The sequence below is a fragment of the Gallinula chloropus genome (assembly GCF_964237585.1).
Source record: "Gallinula chloropus genome assembly, chromosome: 3".
NCBI lineage: Eukaryota > Metazoa > Chordata > Aves > Gruiformes > Rallidae > Gallinula > Gallinula chloropus.
The window spans coordinates 78,655,447-78,672,400 of NC_140087.1; the positions used below are offsets into that span (position 1 = coordinate 78,655,447).

Below are 16,954 nucleotides of genomic sequence, written 5' to 3' on the forward strand. Positions count from 1 at the left end.
CATTCAGTGTTCCAAGTCAAGACCCAAGCCTGTGCCAACATATTTTATATGCTAAATCCAGGTTTGGGAGACAGGCTGCATATTTTTCAGAGGCTAAACCAGCATAAATCACAAAGTGCCAACACACTATGAGGTTAATGTTGTGTTTTACTACAGTAAGCAATTTCTATCACCATTTAAAATGAGACAAGCAAAATTCAGGCAGACAAAAATCTCATGCATCAGAGATTAATTTTTCAAGTACCAAGTGTAGGTTTTGGCTAGTGAGGGAAAGTATTAGAGTGGGAGCAGCAGCAGCCGCTGCAGTTAAAGGAGCATAAACATCTCCATTATCACCCATTAGAACCCTTGTCCTTGTCAGCTGACTGCAGCCATCAGAATTTTGTTAATTTTTCTGCTATGCATTAGTCTTTTTATTTTTTATTATTATTTGAATAGAAAAGCCAACTACATCCAAGTATGGAGGAAATAAAATATATTAGCCTTCAGGGACACAACACCCTGTTCCAGTGCCAACATGTCTGAGGAATGACTGTACTTCAGCATGGAAAAGCATATTCCAGCACAAGTTATTTTTCACCAAATTAGAGGACATTTTAAATATCACCTTACACACAATTAAGCATTAGGAAGCATTTACATCTTGTAACTTGAGTCTGTTTTACCAAGGGGTTATCTAGAGGATGAACCCCCCAGCATGTTGGATGCTGATGCCAGGAAACTGAGGTGGCAAACAGTGTGGGGCTCCTGCCACCACCATGTTACACTGCAAACTCCGCTCTGGGACAGCTTTCAGTGCCACTGAGAATTAGACCTTTGCAGAAAACATACATGTCCAGAAGTAGAGAAACAAGGCAAAGGCAGACAAGTCACAGCATCATGTTTCTACCACCCACCACTGCACGGTATCAACACACACACAGAGCCAACGCTGGACCCAATTCCTGCTCAAATGGTTTTGTCCTCCCCTTAATTTTGTCTGTGCCCACCCCTGTCCCAGAGTTCAGCATTCAATGACCACATTGTAGCAAACGATGCCCAGAGGAGGATTTCGGTTGTGCTGTGAGGATCAATAGTAAAACCACTTCCTTTAGCCACAATCTGTTAACTGAGCAAGGGATATGAAACGAGGGTTTCCAGCAGCACATGCCACAAGTCAACCCCAGCACGACACTACCCAGAGCGTGACAAATGTGCACTCCAGTCCATTCACAAATTAAAGTATCTACCCATAAAAAAATGCATTGTCAGGATTCCAAAGACAGAGCCCATGATGGAAAAGTCTTGCTGATTCATAACCACACATTTCACCTGGTAGATACAGCACTTGTCCTTTTTCTACCCAAACTGATGACAGACCTTGAGCAGACTTGGAAGAGGAAATGTTTGAACTTGTTTACTTGAAGTTGATAAATGCATTCCCCATCATTCCCCATGAGTCCTAACTACTCCCCTTGTGTATGTATGTGGGGGGATGTACAAGCCATAAAGCTTTACAATATAACATAAATCCCTCTCAAAATCTAAGCAGGCTTTAGAACCAAAGCAGTGATCATTAATATTTCCCTTCCAATGCATTTACAGCATATGCAATATATGCTGTTGTTAATGGTGACCATAGCATGTCCTTGAGATGACTGGAGTAAATCAGATCAAATTAAAACAATAAAGACATCACTGAATTTTTTTTCGAAGTGGTCAGGAAATACATAGTTTGAGCTTATTAAAAAGCCTTTGGAATCCAGACACAACTCAGAAGAAAAACATACAAATACATAGTAAGGTAAGGAGTTAAGCATTCAAAAAATCCTTTCCCAAAGAATCTGAAACCACAAAAATACCACTCAATAATAAGGGGTCCTCAACCTTTGATTAATATTAACTTACCTGCTTAGTTTTAAATTTAGTATTAAATATTGAAGCAATGCTAGAGATTTGGGAAAGACAAAATGGAATAGCAAATAGCTCCTGCAGCTCAGTGCTGTTTCAGTAAACATTTGTATCTGGAGCTTTTTCCAGCTGTATCTTTCCCCAGTTTGAGCACAACGTTGACACCAGTGTGATGCCAGTCTGTTAAGACAAATAGTATAGACACATCCCTCCTGAAAAACTTCCAGAACATTTATGAAATTGCTCTTACATTTATGATCATGTCACCCTATGCTTACCAGTGGCCTTTTTTTCCAACTGAAATTCCATCAAACTTCAGGCTAGTTATGTATTTCATGGCACACCTGTTTCACTTAAGTATATAAAAGCAATCAGGGAGAAGAACAAGGGCCTTGACCATCTAGTAGTTAGTAGCCAAGTCAGTCTTCTCCACGCAATCTTCTTTTGGCCACTTGTTGATCACTTCTAAGGCCTTCCTTATCAATTCCCAGACTGCTTTTTCCAATTCCGAGGCTTACGTCTTTCCAGAAAACCCGGGAGGTACCTAACAGGTCAATCATGAAAAGACAACATTGTTTTTCACATGAGAACCATACAGAAGAAAGTACCTCTCTGAGTCACACATAGCAGAAATTTAGAATAGTTTAACACTCTTTCTATTCTTATATCAAACAAGGTTTTAAAAGTAAACAGACAAAGGTCTTTGTGGAAGCCTGGATTTTTGGATAATACACTTGAATATTATGCCCTGTTTTTCCAGTTAATCAGTTTTAGGACTACTAGAGTTTTGGAATTCCATTTCTGCAAAATCCATGTTTTAATTACAGCCCTGTAAGCAATCGCCAAGAAAATAGGGAGACACTTAAAATCACTAATCTTACAATCTTACTTTCAAATTATACCATCCAAATGTTCATCTTTTAAATAGAGAAAATTATGTCTATATAAGAGAAGCACACTTTTTAATCTCCACTTTTTAATCTGATTAAACAAATTCAAAGGCTGATTCCTCCTACTGTGTTTAATACTAGCACTCCTCCTAACTACTTATTTCACAGCAGGAACTGTCTTTGAGAGCACATTCACATTATTACCCCAGATTGATCTACACAGTGACTTTGGACCAGAAGACTATGCTATATTTGGTATTTCTTAAAGGACATTGCTAAAAGTACTAAAACCATTGAGCAAACAGAAAAATTTACTATAAATATTATAGCTTTATTAACAACATAAAACAATGTATTAGAAACTGCCTAGCATTTCCAGCTAGGTACCTGCACTCAAAGTCCACCTTTCATATTTAATTTATGGATGCTTGGCTCTATCCCATACTAGAGGCCATAAGATTTTATTTCCCTAGGTTTAGGGGTTTTATTATCAAGCATTTTTCAGAAAAAGAAAGAAATTACTACTAGATATATTAATAATTGAAAAAAGTTTGTCTGGGGGTCCTTTGCTGCCAAGGTCAGGGTACCAATTACCTACGTGGGATGTTGTCACCACATCCTCCATTGGGTTTAAGCCCATTAAATACCTTCCAGGGCAGGACTGTATTTTCTAATGTGTTCTGACAGGGCCTTTTTTTTTATAGTGAACTTCTGCAAACAGATAACAGGCCACAAGGCTGTTATGGACCCTTGGATCCAGCCATAAACACAATTTACATTCAGCCCATTTTCAGCCAGTACAGCCAACTGAGACTATTAATCAAATGAGAAAGAAAACAAGCATTTGTAGAGCTTTAAACAGATACTGTTCATCTGTTATTTAAAGCATGACGGTATCAGAGTACTGCTCAATGTTTGAAGACTGGTTGTACAATATTTAGAATGAACTTTTCTTTAAAAGGAACAACAATATGAAGTACATAAGTAATTGATGATGGGTCTACAGGAGCATGAAAAGAAAGTATCTCCAAGCAAAAAGCACTGTCTTTTTCAGCCCTCCAAAGCGCTATGAAAACTTGGGTGGGTGCATAGGTGATTGCTGAAAAACAATAGACTACAACAAAACTATGTATTCAGCAAATAACTTAGTTGGCATTGGGGGGGGGGGGGTGGCTTTGAGTGGGCTTTTGCAGCACAAAAGGCAGATGGTGATTGCAATGACTTGTGTAAAACTGTACTGAACATTAAGTGGAATAAGAAAACTCAATTTGATTTTGCTTCTATTTTCATGCAGACTATTTTTTGGCATTCAAAAATATATATATCTTGAAAAGTTCATAAAGCAACATCTCCAGGCTACAGACGTGTAAATCTTGGTTTGTTCATGCTATTAAGATAAAAAGATGAGGAAACAAAATGAATTATTTACCCCATCTGCTCCTTGCACATTTACTGTTACTTATGTGTGTCACAAACTGATCTCTGACTCAGATGCCACAAGAACAAATCACAGAAAGCTAGTCTATACCCTAAATATTTGCATTTTCAGTCATTGTTTTTTCTATTTCTCCTTTGTGAAGAATTATTTATCAGACCTGTTCTTATTTAACCTAAGTCAATACAGCAAGCTATTCAATAAAAATATAATAGATTAGAAAGGAGATTACCGGAGTGTTTTTTATTTACCAGCTACCACCTTCCTAACAAAGCATATCTTCCCTTCAAATGCCAGATTTAATTCCAACTTCCTCCAAGTTGTCCATAAAACAAAGCAACAGGGTGCATGATCTCTGAATACTAAATCTTCTTCAACATGGGAGTCCCTAGCTTAAGCCCAAGCTCAGCAGCATACAGCACACATGCAGACTGCTGCATTACAGAGCAGCTTTGCTGATTTCAGCAAACTACCACCAAGCAAAGCATTTCAGGATGGAGAGTTAGAGATGGGAAAAATCCCAGCGGAAGGAAATACGATTAGCAGAATTGTAAAATGTTACAAATAACAAAAAAACCCCACAATTAATCATGCAAGGAAATACATTTCATATTTGGTATCATTATTCATCCAACTACAATCACAAGAAAAAATACAGACAACAAAATAATGACTGTACATCTCAAAGTATAATGGATTACGGTAGTTGGTCTCCTACATACAAATAGGTAAGTGGAAAGCAAACTCGTTGTGGAAGTTGGCAGTTATCCATTCACCTAAAGCCTCCAGCAAATTGCTGGCACACAGAGCTGCATCACAGCACATCTGGACAGGGAAGTCCCGACCTCCTGTCATGTTGCTGCTCTCACTACAAAAATGAGATGTAAAATACTGTCCACAGTTAAGTGCCATACTATGAGGAAGTGACACAGAGTAACAGAAGATATCTGGTGGCTCCATAGCTCTTCAAAATACAAAAGCAGTCATGATTGTTTGATCACTTTCAGATGAAGGGTCTAAAACACACGATTCTATGAGGCTACAACCAAAAGCTTCTAAAGGAAAACACAAAAGAAAGCAACTGCTAGTGAACATAAATATGTCTTAAGGAAAAAAAAAAAAATCTAAGAAATCAAGACTGACTAATTCTCAGCCCCTGCATGCAAACTCTACATTTCCATCCCCACGCCTGTCTTTCAGTTAACATATCCTTTCCTCCGCTCATGTTGACGCACAAAAAAATACAAGCAGATGTGTCTTTGATGCAATTTCAATTTCTAAGAATATTGATTAAGCAGAATATTGACTTTTCTATGTCTGGTTGCAGATTTCATTTCCAACTGCAACTGATAAAGGATTTTCTCCTTGTTTTATTTATTTTTCCTGTATAAGGAACAAACAAGAAATTCCTGTAATATTCAAACAGGACCTTGTTCCACAAACCTGACTTCAGACCCATTAAACTGCTACAAAATTTAAAGGGAGGTCCCACCTCAGTCATGACCCTTTCTCTTTCTAACACAGCTCAGTGTTCATTGCTTTGATAACTTCTATTTAGTTTCTCCCATTAAAATACATGTGAAGACCTATGGCTGAGCAACTTTTCCATCCCAAGATATTTTTTTTTTAATGGGAAAGAACTGAACATCAAATATCCCCAGTAGAGTAAACGACTGTGTATTGCCTAACAGTCCTGTTCATTTTTCAAGAAGCTGGTGAAAATCTGTCTGTATACAAGCCCAACATAACGACCACATCAAATCTTTCTCAACAACTTCTGACCTCCAGTCAAATTATCCTTTCATTAAGAAACATTTACACGTGGTAAAACTATGAATAAAATATAGCAACCTTTTCCCATATATAGCAGTTATCACTGCCAAGAAAATAACTCGTAGCCTTCATCATCATCATCACAGAAGGTGCCAAAAAAAGTCTGGAAACACAATTTATTTCTTTACCTAAGGTATTAAAGGCCGCAGGAACCTAATAAGATACCTGTTGATTCAGTAAGCATTTGGTTTTACATTAAAATTGTAGAACAAATTAAGAGATCAGATCTAAATATATTTGAATGAACCATGCTCCCAATGCAAACTGTGTATAAGAGATCTGGAATTCTAGTTATACTCTGTTTGTAATGTTTTCTTGGTATTTGCATCTAACTTTTAGTACTACAAGTTCTTAACTTGGAGAGATCACCTACTTGTTATTCTTACACAATAGACTGGCTGATCAACATGCTGTCATCGTGCAACTTTGTCCCAGACAAACTCAACATCTATGCAACGAGGTCAAATAGCCTTCTTCCTATTTTAAATAGCATGGGAATTTTGACAATTCCACTTTGAACGTGCAAAAACATTCCAGCACTGAGCTGCACTCTGCTGAAAGCTAAAGTGTGACAGATGCCTTCAGAGTAATTGCCAATCAGCCTCTACATAGCAGCTGAAAACACAATACATCACTTTGATCTCCTTGGCTCTCAAAGTATTCAGAATCAAGGAATCTGCATGAAGACTATGAAATATGCAACATTTAAAAAATTGTCTCCATGGAACTTAAATATGATAATGTATATTTTGTTCATAGTTCATGAAGTATTTCCAATCCTTTATTATGCATATGAAAGGATATGTTCTAGCTTGCAAAAAATAAACATGAAAGATGCTTTATATTTTGGAGACACGTCGGTTTTCATCGGATAACACAGGTGAAATAATTGTTTAGAAAAAGCCTGAATTGCTTTGAGGGGAAGACATTATTACAGAACACGCTTAATTAAGTCCCACTGCTAATTTTGTAAAATGAATACCTTGTTGAATTAGTCTACAGGGAAATAAAACATGCATACCAGCTCCATGTGCTTACGGAGGAAACACCGAGAAAGGGTTGACTTACATTTTGCAGGTAGATCGTATCCACACGTGATTTTTGCTTGTCCAGTCTCACAGCCACTCAGGTTACGACATTCAGCGACTAAGTTGGGCCCAGCAGCTCTGTGTATGCAGCCATCCACTGCCAAAACAAAACCAGAAGCTTCTATTTATTAAAGACCAGGCTTCATACCTCCTTCACAAACACATACTGCTCACTTCCACACTCGCAGAGCAGACTGACTGGTCTATAAGGAGATACCAAACACATACAAACAGTTTTCTGCCAGAATTTGTCAATGTGGTTATCGAGAAAAACATTTAGTTGACTTCCACTAACTGAAGAACACACCTAGAGAAGGTAAATCAGAATTAAAATTTCAAAATTTGAGGCTCTAAGAAATTCTCACCACAAATTATGAAAACCAATTGAATCCCCCACTAAATGCCAAACTTACTACACATCTCTGCTACTCCTACAATTATGCAGACTGTTTAATGTCACTGACCTATTAATGCCTCATACAAAAGTTCCAAGAAATACTGCTTACTGATTCAAAATATTAAAAATACATTGTTTTGACCTCTTTTCTTTTTTACATTTTTTATTTTTGCATTATTCATGCAATACTCTGGAGTTAATTAAATAATAATTACCAAAGGTTGCAATTGCAGCAAAGTATGCAAGAAAATTAGTAGAGTGCCTAGACCTTATCACCCTGGGAAGCCAGCAAAAGAATAGTAACAGCAGAAAGAATTAGAAAAAGGCTGCTGGCACAGCATTCTCACCCTCTGAAAATGCAATCAAAGAAATCATTTGCTGTAATTACGGCCAAAAGTTTTAGAAAAAAGAACCAAAAGAGAAAAAAAGGCAAGTACTGTGTATATGAACATACTAACTGCAGTAATGCCCAAAGTCAGCAGGGAAGCTGTTCAACTACAAGAAATCAGCATCATATAAACTACAATATCAACTGAAAAAAGGTCAAAACAAGCTGAAGTATAAAGATTAAGCAAATAATTATAGAGACAATGAAGGAATAATTCTGTACGCATGTCATTCAATGTTTTATTTTCAGATTTAACCAGTTTAAAAGTTACAGCAGTTTCCAAAAGCTTGTTTGAAGCCAGTAAAACCACAAAAAGTTTGAAAAGCCAAGTAGAGATGAGCTTTCAAGAGATACACACAATCTGTTCATAGCATAACCTGTGTAGCTATAGGCCAGCACAGCAAGATTTGGGCAATACAAGGCTTGGACACTTGGTATACGTACTGACCGTTCACTGCTCACTGGGATACAGAGAGACCAGGTAACTCCCTCATCCCAAGAAGTTTTCTGAAGCTGGAAAGGAAATGATAGACCTTTCTGCATTGAGGACATAGCTGGCTTTTGGAAGGTGGTAAGTACCTGTAGCCAGGTATCCCCAAGTGGAGGGGCAGATATCATCTCTGAATGAAGCCAACTTCTGCTAAGAGTTAAAAATCCAGTTGCCTTTTTTGAGGTGTTCTATGCCAGAGTTAATGTCCTGGTAGCGCAGTAAAATTTGATTTATTATTCCTTGTAATGCTACATACTTATCCTGGATGTGCTGTCACCAATTTTTAAAATGGCATTTTGAAATCCTTTCTATTAGGCAGCTAATTACAGAATCATGTGATGTTGCACTTGCAATGAGAAGTTCTAAAACTTTCATATTGAAAAGAACGCAGGTGCCAAACCACCAGTCATAAACTAGTTGTTCTCTGTCTCTGCCAAGATGCCAAGTCTTCTTACTCTACCTTAGCTGAACTTTTGGTTTTAACTTACCCAAAATCTCTGTTCAACAGACTCCAAGATGTTAATGCAGAAATAATATTTTGTAACCTCGAGGGGGGAAATGAATGCTTGAAATCTGTCCTGTGCTCATAATATCCGATTTAATTATTTTAACTTAATTACTAAATGCTTTTCCAAACCAAGCAGGATAAGTAAACCAGTATGCACTGAAACCTCAAGTATATTTTTATAAGCACCACCACCACAATCTTCACCAACATTAATATTTCCTGAGACATTTACATAAACCAGCCCTGATGCTTAGACTACTACTTTCTGCACAACTTTTTACAGAGGAGGAAGTCTTTCTCCTCATGACTCATGGACGAGGGCTGGAGTCACAGAACCATTTTGGCTGGAAAAGACCTTTTAGCATCATCAAATCCAACCATTAATGTAGCACTGCCAAGTCCACCACTAACCATGTCTCCAAGCACCACATTTCCGTGTGTTTTAAATACCTCCAGAGATGGTGATTCCACCACTTCCCTAGGCAGCCTACTTCAATGACTGGCAATCATTCCGGTGAAGAAATTATTCCTAATATCTAATCTAAAGCTGCCCTGGCACAACCTGAGACAATCTCTTCTTGTCCTGTTACCTGGGAAAAAAGACAAACACCCAGCTTGCTACAACCTCCTTTCAGGCAGATGCAAAGAGCAATCTTATCTCCCCTCAGTTTCCTTTTCTCCATGCTAAACCATGCCAGTTCCCTCAGCTGCTCCCCAGACTTGTACTCTACCCCCTCTGCAGCTTTCTTGCCCTTCTCTGGACAGACTCCAGCACTTCAATGTCTTTCCTGCAGTGAGGGGCCCAAAACTTAGCACTGTACTGAAGGTCTGACTTCACCGATGCTGAGCACAGGGGCACAATCACTCCCTGGTCCTGCTGGCCACACTGTTTCTGACACAAGTCCATGCAATTATTCCCTTGGCAGTGGATTAATCATTTCTACCCCTGAGGTCCTTCTCATCCCTAACAAGTAGGGGTGTCTGCTACCTTGAGCAGTGTCTGTACAATTATTCATTCAACCACCCTCTCAATCAAATCATCTGGATAAATCACCCTCTTTTCTTCCAAACTCCATTCATTTTAAACCAAGTCCAGCTCAGAGCACAGCTAAACAACAGAACCCACAAAAAGGAGCAACTGCCCCGACAGGGAAGTAGAAGTACCAATTTATCCCTTCTTCTAACTCTGCAATGCATTAAGAGACCCAATATCTTAACACACCAAGCACCAGATCAGCTGGGACACCCAACACATAGGCAGTCCCACCTCCCCATCTACAAATTATCTCATGGTGGAAGAAGGATGCCCTTAATACACATATAGCTATGATAGAGATGGTCTATCACTAGTTTCCTGGAGCACAGAAGGTTCATGTCCAGTCTTCACCATCAAAGCAGCCTCCAGAAAGAGGAAAAAATAATGGAAACAAATTAAATTCTTAATGGCTAGAAATCAATTCTATCATAACCGATTTTGACATGTGACAAGGAAAACGGAAGACACCTGCCAGAACCAAACAAGGAGACAAGCATCCATCCCTTATAAAGGCGGCGTAACAGAAAGTGATTGAATACTCCAGACAGGCATAGATGGAAATGTAGACATTAGCATTTGATAGACTTCAGTGACTGATGACAGAAGAATGAAGGAGGGGAGGGACAAATACCACCAAAAAACCCAACCCCAAAACCTAAACATCTAGTTACCCACAATTTTCTGAACAATCTTTTTTCTATCATATTCCATTAAATCAGAGATGACCTCTCATACATACTCATTTTCCTTGCAATATGATAACCCAATAAACCATGCTAGAAATCTCCTATATTTCCAGGAATACATACTATCTACAACACAAGTTGGATAATTCTTCAAGGAAAAACCCAAGCAGCAAAATGCCTTGACAAATACAAGCACTATGCATAACAACAACAAAAAAAAATCTGGCAAAAGTAGAGTAGATTAGCAACTCTAAATGTGATGCTTCAGTCTCTGCTAAAACATGTCTTAGCTGTATTAATTCAAACAGAACATGGAATGGGCATACACAAAACATTTACATGAGATATTTTGTTTTCTGGAAGTGTGCACTGACTGGTAATGTGAGCCTACAGAAAAGCAAGCATTGTTAACATGGAAACTTTATGGAAATTACAGATAACAGCAACAACCTCAAGAGGGAAAAAAAATGGCCAAAGATATATTGTTATTGTTTAGTAAGGAGGAAAAGATTTCCATGATAATGGCATGCTGCCAAATTACTTTTATGGGAAAGTGAGGAATCTTTGATATATTGGTTTTGGATACTTCATCTGTATCATTACTTTTGATATATAGATGCTCATCTGCATTTGTCAGAAGAGATCTGGAAAATATTCAACCATATCCCACTGTTCCTTCCCTGGAATTTCTTTGTGCATTTATGGTCAAATCTGACTTGCATCGTGTGACAGTGATAAGGAATTACACATTATCATTGGCTTTTACAACCAATGAAAAATGTCATTCTACTTCAAAGCTATCACTCTGCTTCACAGCATGCCTGTTTTTCTATGGGCTGTCTTCCCATCTGGGTTTATGGAAATCATATCTATGCTTTGGGTCATTTATACACACAGGTGACCTGCCATTTCACAACTACGGGAAAGATGTGGAAAAAACCCACAGACAAAACTATCAATCATAACTGACAAGAAATTCCATCTGCAGTCTGCCTGATGATTAATTGGCACTTGTGAGTACTAGTAAGATTTGAATGTACTAAAGACAAAGTTCCTAACTGTCCTTATTGATACTGTTATGCCTGAGAGGAGTTCTATGCTTATAAACCCAAGAATTTCTGACAGCATTAATAATAGTAAGAATCCTGCCTGGTGCCACCTGCGCCAAATATCCACCGGATGGTCCTTCTTCTCTTCCACACTCCTCTCCCAACAAACAGCCTGCCAGGCTGCTTATTGCTCCCCACAGTCTACCTTGAGGTAAAATAAATGCTTTAAGAAAACCCATACACCATTTTTGTTTTCCCCAGTTACTGCAGAGATTTAAGCAGGTCAACTTGCCTTTGGAAATGTGATCCCGCTATTTACACTGTGCTGCTCTGCATGGAGACTCCACACAACCAGGGTTCCTCTGTTCACAGTTTCAGCCCAGCTTGGCTGGATGAGCACATGAAAGGACTTTCTTGGTTTCAAAGACCTGCTTACATGAACTGTACTTTGAAGGCTGAAGAACAGCTCAAGGAGCTTGAGATTTAGCTCTATAATTCAAGTTGTTCACACTTGCCTAAAGCTATTAAAAGTACTGCTGCAACATTTTTTCATTAAAAATAATATTAGCAGTATCATTGCATGCATCCATAACTTTTAGGGGCCACTAGGGACAGCATTTTGTTCTCCCAACAAGTCAGCAGAAGCTGTTAATGAAGAAAAACTCTTTTCAAAGCTCCTGCAGTCATTGGTTTTGTTGCACAAAAACCTTAGCCAAAAACAATTACTTAAAATACATGGACAAAAATCAAGTATCAAAATAGAACTCCTGGGCAAAATGACAGTCTACTAAAAACCAACATGTTAAACAAATACACAGAAATCTTTGACAAGATCTTGCTCAGTGCACCCTAAAGGATGCCAAAAGGTTAAATCCTTTCTTATGTTATTGTAAAGCAAGTGTATTTGTTCTCCCAACTTAAAAGGGTTAAAGTTCTATAGTAAAAACTAGCTAATTTACTGGTGTACAACATAGCATAAATCTATTTCTTATAGAAAATCTCCTAAAATTGCAAATGAAGCAAAAGCACAGGAAACACAGAATTAAGGGTATCATGGGATGCTGCTAAAAAAAAAAAATTACCTCAGCAAAACTAGCCTTGCAGTGCAGATGGTAATAAAAAAGGGTAAGGTAATCAAACACCACAGCAAAAAAAAAATATTCCCCTAGGAATAATAAGGCCCAAGCTTCTTTTGTGACCTTGTGAGTGTGGATAAATTGAAGTTAGGATGTAAACAGCATATGTAGATCTATCATGTTATATTTCAAGAATCTGTATGTTCTTTTTTTCCATAGCAATTCCTGTTCTCTGGTGCTCTTCCAGATTGATTTTCATTTCTCATTTTCACTAGGAAATTCAGGAGATTTACTTATTTAAAAAGTTAACTCTGCATAATTTATCCATGAAGCAGTACTGTTCTGCCACATGGCAAATGCCAGGAGTGAATAGAACCAGAAACATGTCGTTAAAACAGATAAATTGCTTGGGACACACAAGAGGAAGCTCTTTTCCCCAGACTGTAGCACACCTCTGGGGTATACACATCCTCAGTCCCTGCGGACCTTTCAAAAAAGCCCATTGTAAGGATGTGTGTGGAAACAAAACAAAAACTAAACAAAACCTCCCAAAAAAACACCACCACCTAAACAAACACATCCCTACAATCCATACAAACCTTCCCCCCCAAAATAACCCAACTGAAAAACCCAAGTCACAACCAAAATCAGCCTTATTCTGGAAAACTGGTAAAGCACCTCTAAGAAGTTCATTGAGAATCAAATGCTGCCAAAATTGCAACTGCACCTCTGAGACCGATGTCAAGGGGAAATAAATCCTGCCCAGCAAGAGACAACAGCAGCTGGTCTAATGAACAAAGGTGAGGATCTTAAAAAGATTACAACACAGATGCCAGTCAGCTGCCACTGATAGAAGTGGCACTTTATATTATGGAGATGGCCTCTGCCATTGGAAAGTTTAATGAAGTGAAGATTTTTAATCAATGCACTGGTTTATAGGCCTCCAACATAATTAATTTTAAATAGTTAGCATTTATACAGTACTTTTTGGCCAAGATCTCAAGGAGTTTAAAAGCATGATCTAATTCAGCCTTAAAATTCTCGATCTTAACAACAAAAAAGCACAGGTGAACTAGTTATTCTGAAATGGCTATTTCATCATTGAATTAGGTTCAAGTTTCATCACAGCCCATCTAAATTTATAGGTTCTTAAACATTCTTATTTTCAGAAACTCTTAGTGCCTACACCTGAGTTAAATTTAAACTGAAAGTTTAACAGCTCCATGCTTAAGCTACTCATCACCTACTATGGCAATTCACATACTCTGATTCTTTAAGAATCAACATTTTGAGATTGCACAAGGGGCCTCACTGAAGCCAGAGTAAGAATTCTGGATCCTCCCAGGTCCAATCACTAACCCACACTGCACAGCACGGTGGTTCACCCCAACCAGTGGCAGAGCACCACACACAGCTCCCTCACACCAGAGAAGCAGCCAGAGCCTCCATGGGTTGGGTCAAGTACAGTTTGCTGACAAAAACACCATGAAAGTAGAACAATAACAGCCAATTACACTCACACCTGGTGGTAACACAGAGTACCTTACCCACCTGATGATTACAGAGTGCTGCAGGACACAAGGACCAAGCTGCACTCAGACTGCCCTGGAGGCATCCAAAAGTACCCTTCTTCAGCCAGCCTCTTCTGGGGGAGTGATGTCACGTGGTATGGAAACAGGCTGGGCTAACTCAGCTCACCTGTGCTGGCTGCTTGGGGAGGTTAATTATGGCCTGGCCAGAACCAGGACACAGAGTGAGTTTAATGGAAAGTAATAACGATGCGTAAATAAAACCATTACTCCAGTACAAACTGCAAGGAACAAACCTACTCATAACAATGGCACGTGTGAGCCTTATTGTAAACTCACACATGGAAAATTTGTCTTTTAGAATATTGTTTGGCTGAAATCTTCCAAATTTAGCATTTAAAAACATCGTTTATTGCCTGCTATGGTGAAAAGTGCTGGAAAATAAATTTCAGGATCAACTGGTTGTTTTAAGAGAAGGCTGTCCTTAATCTAGATGCTGCTCACATTCAAGCATAACAAAAGCAGCTGAAAGATTCAACATAATCGATGTCTGAACTATAAACTGGCAAAAAGACATATGGAAATAAAGAAGTCAACAATGATTCAAAATAAAGCTCACTAAACCATGGACCAGTTAAATTTTAAGTGTTTTGCCTTTATTGCACACAACTGATCACTCTTACTTTGACAAAAACACAAAACAATAGTAAACTCTCAAATTCTGGCAGATTTTTTATTTTAGCCAAGTACCTTGGGATATCAGAAACATATTAAAAATATATGAAAAGCCAAGTAAAAGTTGTTCTGTCACGTTAGCAATGACGATTGGTAAATTCCTTCCACAAACGACTAAGCAATAAAGAAAGCATTTGCTTTATCTCACTCTCAGGACGTCATCTTTCTTAGTCTCCGAATGCTCCACTCCAATTTTGTAGACAGAGTTATAATGTCAATAGGATTCACACTTTTGTCAGCCCACTCAAGCAGCATAAGGGCTCAGAGAAACATGGGTCTGATAAACCTGCCTGAATGTCACACTTTTGGCAGGAAAAAAAGAACTAGGAAAAGCTCCAATAGTGTTTTTTCCAGTTTTTCCCAGTCCAAAATGCTGACATTAAGGCATGTGTGAAAGAACCATTCCCTTCCTTTTAATTGTGTTAGAGACACCTGACATACCACACTCTTCTACAGATGGAAATGAGACAGCTAAGCCTTAAATACCTCACTGCAGCAAGCAGAAAAGCTGCATGTTGTTATTTATTGAGAAGTGAAGTGATAAGCTGAAGCCTGGTGAAATTTCAGTCTATTCTACACGATTAAATCAAACTCGGCTTGTGTTCATCTCAACTTCCTCCCTCAGCTTCCCAAACTGACTATTAAGAAGCTGCAAGGGGTTTTTTTTAGTGTGGTATCACTCTCAACAAATGGCTTTAGTGACTCTAAAAGTCTTTCCTCAGCCTCCTGGGCAGTCACAGAGCTTCCTCTCCAGCTGGATGCCTCATGGATTGGAAGGACAGAAAGGCTTGTTAATATTTCATTCCTAGGATCCCTACTTTGTCCTGGATTACTGGTCATGTTACTATGTTATTAATACTGGACTCTCACTCTTCATCAAGAAAACAACTCTGAAATCCAACTTCATGCATCATAGACTCTTCTTATGCCCACTAATTAAAAGTATGTGGACCAGACTAAGAATAAGACCCTGTGAAAAACCTACAGCCACGTCCCTCTGAAAAGGCATGAAATTGGGAGGGTTAGTTACCATCTTTGCACTACCCAATTTAGGCATACAGATAAAATTGTATTAATTAAGCTTTAACCTGCCATTTAGGGTTTTGCACCACCTTGAAGATAATTGATGATGTAAATGTGCAAAGAGATGACATCAGAACTCCACACACACACACACACACACACACTTTCTCAGCCATTTGCAAATTAGTCTCTGCTTGTCTTTCTTTAAACAAGCACTTCTGTGCTTCCACAGAACATTCTTACAAGCCTTCAGTACTGGCAACCCACAAGCCTGAGCAAGACGTCTTTTCTGTATCGCTTCGTACATGCTTTTAACTTGATTTTATTTATTTATTTATTGGGTGAGCATTTTGTGAGTATCTCAGACTCACACACGCATTTGGATTTGGTGGCTTCCAATTTTCTGCAGTCCTCTGTCTAATGTGAGCAGCAGCATTAGCAAGAAAATAAATACTGCTGATTATTCTGAGTAAAAGGCTAACATGGAGGAACAGATTGAAAATAGAAAAAATACTGCAAAGTCCTTAAGGAAGTTCTTAGTTTGGCCTCTTCCCCCTATTTACAACACACGCAGACAAAGCCCTCCAATCTCTGCTGTTCAATAACTGTTTTTCTCTGGGTTTTTCTAACACATCTTTTCCTTCTCTGTAGGTTTCAGCACTTTAGGGCTCTGCATGAAAAGACAGGAGACTGCAATGGCATGCTCCATTACTTGCAAAGCAAAGTGCATGGGCCAGTCATGGCAGATGAATTGTATTAAGCCAGAATAGGTATTTGCATATTCAGAGTACAGTTATTAAGCAGTCATCACACAGTGATTATACAAATTTATTCACTATGATCAGCTAGCAGTTGTCAGGCACAGGTCAAGGATTTAGACAGAGCAGGCTACCAAGTAATA

The 16,954-nt window shown here is 38.5% G+C and overlaps 1 protein-coding gene across 1 annotated transcript in view; it reads right to left on the reverse strand.

Moving 5' to 3' along the window:
- The window catches only part of MACROD2 (mono-ADP ribosylhydrolase 2), an 888,911-nt gene that overhangs the window by 606,783 nt on the left and 265,174 nt on the right, over positions 1 to 16,954 (reverse strand). Inside the window, exon 5 of the mRNA XM_084260985.1 lies at positions 7,117 to 7,233. Within this exon, the coding sequence (XP_084117111.1) occupies positions 7,117 to 7,233 (117 nt within the window). The remainder of the gene's footprint in view (positions 1 to 7,116; positions 7,234 to 16,954) is intronic.